At 38.4% G+C, this 5,739-nt stretch overlaps 1 protein-coding gene across 1 annotated transcript; it reads left to right on the top strand.

Annotated features, from left to right (window-relative positions):
* Positions 1-310: 310 nt before the first annotated feature.
* LOC129238133 (uncharacterized) lies at positions 311-763 on the top strand. The gene has a single exon (XM_054873169.1). It carries the CDS (start codon positions 311-313, stop codon positions 761-763), a length of 453 nt encoding a protein of 150 aa, XP_054729144.1.
* The last annotated feature ends 4,976 nt before the right edge of the window (positions 764-5,739 follow it).

The raw sequence follows: 5,739 nt of genomic DNA, 5'->3' as shown, positions 1-5,739 counted from the left end.
CCAGGCTAAACATAGCCATATGCGCGAGGTAGTTCGCACCCACAGATGCGGCGCACTACGTACTGCACGCGGTTATAGAATGGTATCAGACGACTCAATATGTGTTATTGCTAGAAAGATACCAGTGGATATTCATGCGATGAAGCTGTATTGTCTCTATGGAGTAAAAGGAGTGAAAGCGACGATAGCAGAAAAGGTGGTAGAAAGAAAGCGATCGATGGTCGAATGGCAAACAAGATGGGATGAGTCAACCAAAGGCCGGGGGATTACAAACTCATACCGAGCCTTGAAGGATGGATGAATAGGAAGCATGGCGATATGGACTACTATAACTCAAATACTGACCGGACTCGGCTGCTTCCTTGAATATCTACACCGCTTCCAGCTGGCCGACAGCCCTTTTTGCCCGAGTTGCTCGAATACAGTCGAGAGCGCAGAATATGTGGCCTTTCACTGCAGACGTTTCTGTGAAGAACGAGCAATACTGGCGAAGGCATTCGAACATCCGCCATCCCACGCAAGATTCGTCCAGGATATGTGCTCGACCATCACTAAATGGGACGCCGCAAAAACGTTCGCGGCTACAGTCGTGACGAAGCTCAATCGCGTTGACTGGGAAAGGAAAGCCCAGAAACGAGAGCAGCAGTTGCTACTGCAGCAACAACAGCGGCAGCAGCAGTACCGACGACAGACACAGACGCTTGAGCCAAACACTCACAACAGTACCGAACTGAAGACAAGACAATCGCTTTCGAAGGCGTAAAATCTCCATACGCCCACAGGAGCGGAACCTGGACGCAGGAACCTGTTTTGTCAGTAGACATAAACGCGGCTCCACCTTGAAGAAATGCTAACGCGGTTCCGGGGTGGAAATCAGCCGAGGCGGAGGAATGTTATAGTGTTAGTGGGAGCATGCCCCACATACCATTTTTGTGACGGGACTTTTGATGATGTTTCAGACATTTTGATTTACACCTCCTGACTAAAAAAAAAGGCTGTAAATTTTCAGCAAATTTTATGACAAAACAAAACAAAGGAACAAAATATTGGATTTTTTATATGACAAAGCTGCAACCAAAAATGTAAAACAAAAAAGTACCGGCATACTAGGTTGTTCAATAAGTTTTGTGGTTCGATAAGAAAAACACAATTTTATGGTTCGAAATACACTTTATTAGCCAGTCTCTCTCTCTCTCTTCCTCTCTCTCTTCCATCAATGCACCTGTTCCAACGAGATTCAAATTTATGAACTGCATCCCAGAAGTGAAAATCTGGTAGGGCTGCAAAATACGCTTCCACAGCTGTTATGACCTCATCATTTGATGAAAAACGCCTTCCACACATGCATTTTTTTAGGTCTGGAAACAGATGGAAGTCGCTAGGGGCCAAATCTTGCGAATACGGTGGATGCTTCAACAATCCGAACTTAAGTTCATGGATCTTGGCCATTTTCAGAATGCTCTTGTGACGCGGTGCATTGTCCAGATGAAAAATAATTTTTGTTTTTTGCAAACTGCGTCTTTTTTGACGAATTTTTCCCTTCAGTTGATCCAAAAAGATTGCAATATTATTTAGAATTTATTGTTTTACCAGTAATTCATAAAACAAAACTCCTTTCGCATCTCAAAAAACTAATGGTACCACCTTCTTGTCCGATTTATTGAAACGAACTCGTTTCATAACCGAAGAATCAGGTTTGCCCCACTTTTTAGACTCTTATTTTGATTTACAGTATGTGTCAGAAAAACCGAACCGCGATTATTCATGAAGTAAAAGATACATATTTCAATTTTTTTTTTTATACGAGAGTATGTACAAAACTACTAGTGGCAATTACTCAATAAGCCGTCTAGACTTCTTCGTTGTCGAGTATAGCCTGGCATCTCTTCATAATTTGAACCAGCTTTTCTGCGTAGCTCGTCGACAAACAGGGCGAAATTTTATGAACTTCCCGCACGAGTTGCTTTAAAACATGGACTGGCCTACCGGCAAGATACGTATTCATAGTTCCCCACACATTTTCAATGGGGTTCCCGTCCGGGGACTGGGAAGGCCAGTCCAATATTGTGACACCATTTTCTTGTTTCCAGAATCGACTTTGGTGTTTTTGGTCATTATCCTCTTGCAAGACCCAATCATTGTTTCTTGCTGGATACTTCTTTTTCACCGACTTCAAAAGTCCTCGATTCTAAATTTCGACCATTTTTTCGGCGTTCAAATTTTGGGTTCCAAACATCTGAAACCGTGTTCGGAGAAGCAACCCCAAACATTCACTTTCAACGGGTGTTCAATAGTGCGCTGTGCGATTTTAGTATGGCTCGTTGGTTAGACTCGCTTAAGTGAAATCCAAGCCTAAAAAGTTGCTTCATTCGAGGAAGCACCCTTATTCCAATCCCGTTCCATGTTTTCGGTAGCCCAAGCCTTGCGTTTCTCAATGTATTTTTCTGGGAGCAGTGGTTTTGATGATGTGGGACGGTTGGATATGTTCGCCTTCTCCAGAACTGATCGTGCTTGGCGTAGTCACAAAGAAGGGGCCCGCTTAAAAAGTTGGACGATCACTTTGTCGTGCTGTTTTGTTGTCACTCGCCTCAAGCCACGCTCGGAAAAGTCATCAACACTTTTGTACACCTTATACCGCTGATTTCAGATCACAACAAACTTTTTTTGATTTTTTAATCACTTTTGTAGCCGCGGCGTAAGATAATTTCGGCCCTTCCGAATGCGTGCATAAAAATACCGCCTCACTCATTTTTGTTTGGTTGCGTTTACGGAAAAAGTTCGAACTATACTAACCTGAGTTAGCACTGGCGTCGTAGCCCTCGAGTAGGACTATTACCCAGCAAAAAGCAGAACGAAATATATCTAAAAACCGGTTCTTTTCATCTGACACAGACGTAGGATCATAGTGATAGACCCAAGCCTCATCCATAGTGAAAAACCGATGCAAAAAAACCACTTCATCCTTTCGAAAACGCTCAAAATGTTGCTAAGAGAGTCGAATGTGTTTTTGTTGTTTGTGTTCCATTGATAGCGAATGCGGCACCCATTGTGCGCACACAACTTTCTGAAACCCAATACTTCAATCAAAATTTGGCTTGCATGAGATGCCTAGAGCTTTCACTAAATTTCTTTCAGTCACTCGACGATTTTCCAATACGATTTCCTATATTTTTTCTACGATTTCTGTTGTTGTTATTGTTTTTGGACGTCCTTGACGTGGATCGTCTTCAAGGCTTGCACGACCACGGTTAAATTTAGCATCCCATTCTTTTACTGCACTAATTGATAGCGAAAAAACTTATACATTTCCGACATTCGTTCAGAAATTTAAACCTTCGAAAAATAAAAATTCAGTTACTGCTCGAGAATTGATTTTTTTCATTAAAAAAAAATACTCTGACACGTCGATACTAAATGGCTTGTAGACGAAGAATGAATTGACAGATTAAAACGAAACTTCACATACGCTCAGATGAAGAGTGTAACAAAACTTATTGAACAACCTGGTACTTCTAAATAAAGTAGATCCAAGCTATTGGGCAAACATTTTACATCACAACATACACTGCACAAAAATCAAAGTATGAGTAGTGAGAAATTTGTTTGCAGAGCGATGGCGTCTGGAGAGTATTTCAAAGCTTTCAATGGTTTGATGCATGGAGATCAAAGTTTTGTTTGGTGGTCAAATTAAGTTTTCATATGTATTACCATATTTTTTCCGAAAATTAGAAACAGCGTTTCAAGTATCAATCTGAGCTAAATATAAAAACAATTTTTTAGGAAATATATTGTAGTAAAATAGTAATAAAAAATATTAAATTTTAAATTTCTTATACGAATATTATAGATCATCAACCGTGACGACTCTATTCTTTGCGTTCGAGCGCTGGGAGAGGTATAGTTACGTTGCCGACTTTAGACGCGTTTTTCTCAAAACTATATTTTTCGATTTGGCGTACACGATAACTCGAAAAGTTATGTAAATTAAAATTTTTGAAAATTTTTCGAAAAAATAATTTTTTCGAAGCAAAAATAGTAGGAAAATTCGCCCCAAAATTCTTTTTTTTGAAGCATTTTATTCCGCAAATTTTTTTTTCATTTATTGTTAAATCATATAGAAATTATGACATGTATAAACAAAAAAAATTTTGGATTTTTTCTGTTCAGGTCACTGACGCCAATGCTACAATGCCCGCCGATTGAGAAATCCCGCTGCGACCTTCCTGGAAGAATTGAGTGTACCTACATGCGCCATTTTAAATGATTAAAATAAAAAAAAAATTTATATTATTTAAATGTATAAGTAAACTGTATGCCAATTTGGAAAAGAATATATTGATTTCTTCATTTTAAATAATTTTAATGAAAATCAGGGAAAATATGGGCGTTTACAGGTATTTGTCCCCTTACGGACGACGATGCAAACTGTTACGAGAATAAATCGAGGTGGTAATGCCCAGATTCTTCAAAAACCCACAATAGTTTTAGATTTTACCAAAAATATGGGTGGTGTCGATCAAGCAGATCACTATGCAGCTTCTTATCCAATCTTTTCTTTTGGGGATCGGAAGTATCCGTAGTAAATGCATATATTCTGTATAAAGATACCGAAGTACAAAGAAATGAGAAACCCTTGATTCATCCACAGTTTGTTAAAAAGTTAATTCTTCAAATAAGAGGAGATTTTCGAAGAACAGTTCAACCCCAAGGGAAATGTAATACCTCTGAAACTGAAAATTGACTTGATGGGGAATTGCATATTCCTCGGTTTGGAAGTAACAAAGACTGTCGAGTATGTTCTGATAGAAAGATTAAAGGCGGCCGTAAACGAACAACCACATATTGTTCAACATGTCCCGCAAATCCATCACCACACATTGGCAATTGCTTCGAAAAATATCATACTTTTAAAAATTATAAAAATTAATTTCAGTTATTCAGTTAATTATAAATCAAGTAAATATATTGAATTTATATCTGAATCAAACAGTTTAAATGATTAGTTTAAGTTTTCTTCCTTATAAACGTTTAAGAATTTAACCTAATTTACCGTCGTCGTATGCGCGTGTAAACAAAAAAGCTCTCGGCCCTTAAGTAACATATTTTGTCTCTTATTGTGGGTATCTTTGAACTTTTATTTACAAAATCCTTCAAATTACCAGTTAAGAAGCACAAATAAAAATGCACAAAAAATTATATTTGCTTTATTTTTCCTTAACGCACTGTGGTATTCATTAAAATAAAGTGCTTCTGTATTTGTACCTGTGGTTTAAAGTCAAAATGTGCTCACCATCTCTTAAGCTCTTCCAAACAGAGTTTCCCACAATTCTTACACCTCAACGCGTACAAATGTATTTTGACGTGTTAATTGCCACATTTTCAAGTTAGTCCAACGCTTCTATAATCCATAGCTGGTGCGCTAAATATAGTACATAAATACATACTTACCTTAGTTAAATGTTGTGAGCTGTGGGGAGACGTACTTAACTGCTGTTTCTTCTTCACCTTCCATTAAAGTGGAACGTACTCAGTATACTTTTAATGGAGTGTAAAATATTCTGAAGTGTGGGCGGAGTTGTCGATACACAACTTAGCCATATTGATCCGAGTAGTGCATTGAAAGTGTTGGTGTTCGGAACTCCCCACCTCGTTCTCTCACACAGCACTTGCGGTAAAAGTCATTAGGCGAGAAAATGCTCTAAATTGTTTTTCTATTAAAAATCTTAATATATTAGAGTA

Source organism: Anastrepha obliqua, chromosome 2, assembly GCF_027943255.1.
Source record: "Anastrepha obliqua isolate idAnaObli1 chromosome 2, idAnaObli1_1.0, whole genome shotgun sequence".
NCBI classification, from domain to species: domain Eukaryota; kingdom Metazoa; phylum Arthropoda; class Insecta; order Diptera; family Tephritidae; genus Anastrepha; species Anastrepha obliqua.
Note: the sequence above shows the minus strand (reverse complement) of the source record. Positions and strands in the feature narration are given on the sequence as shown.

Coding starts and splice junctions, on each gene's coding strand:
- LOC129238133 (XM_054873169.1), top strand. CDS start 311: ATGGCGATATGGACTACTATAACTCAAATACTGACCGGACTCGGCTGC.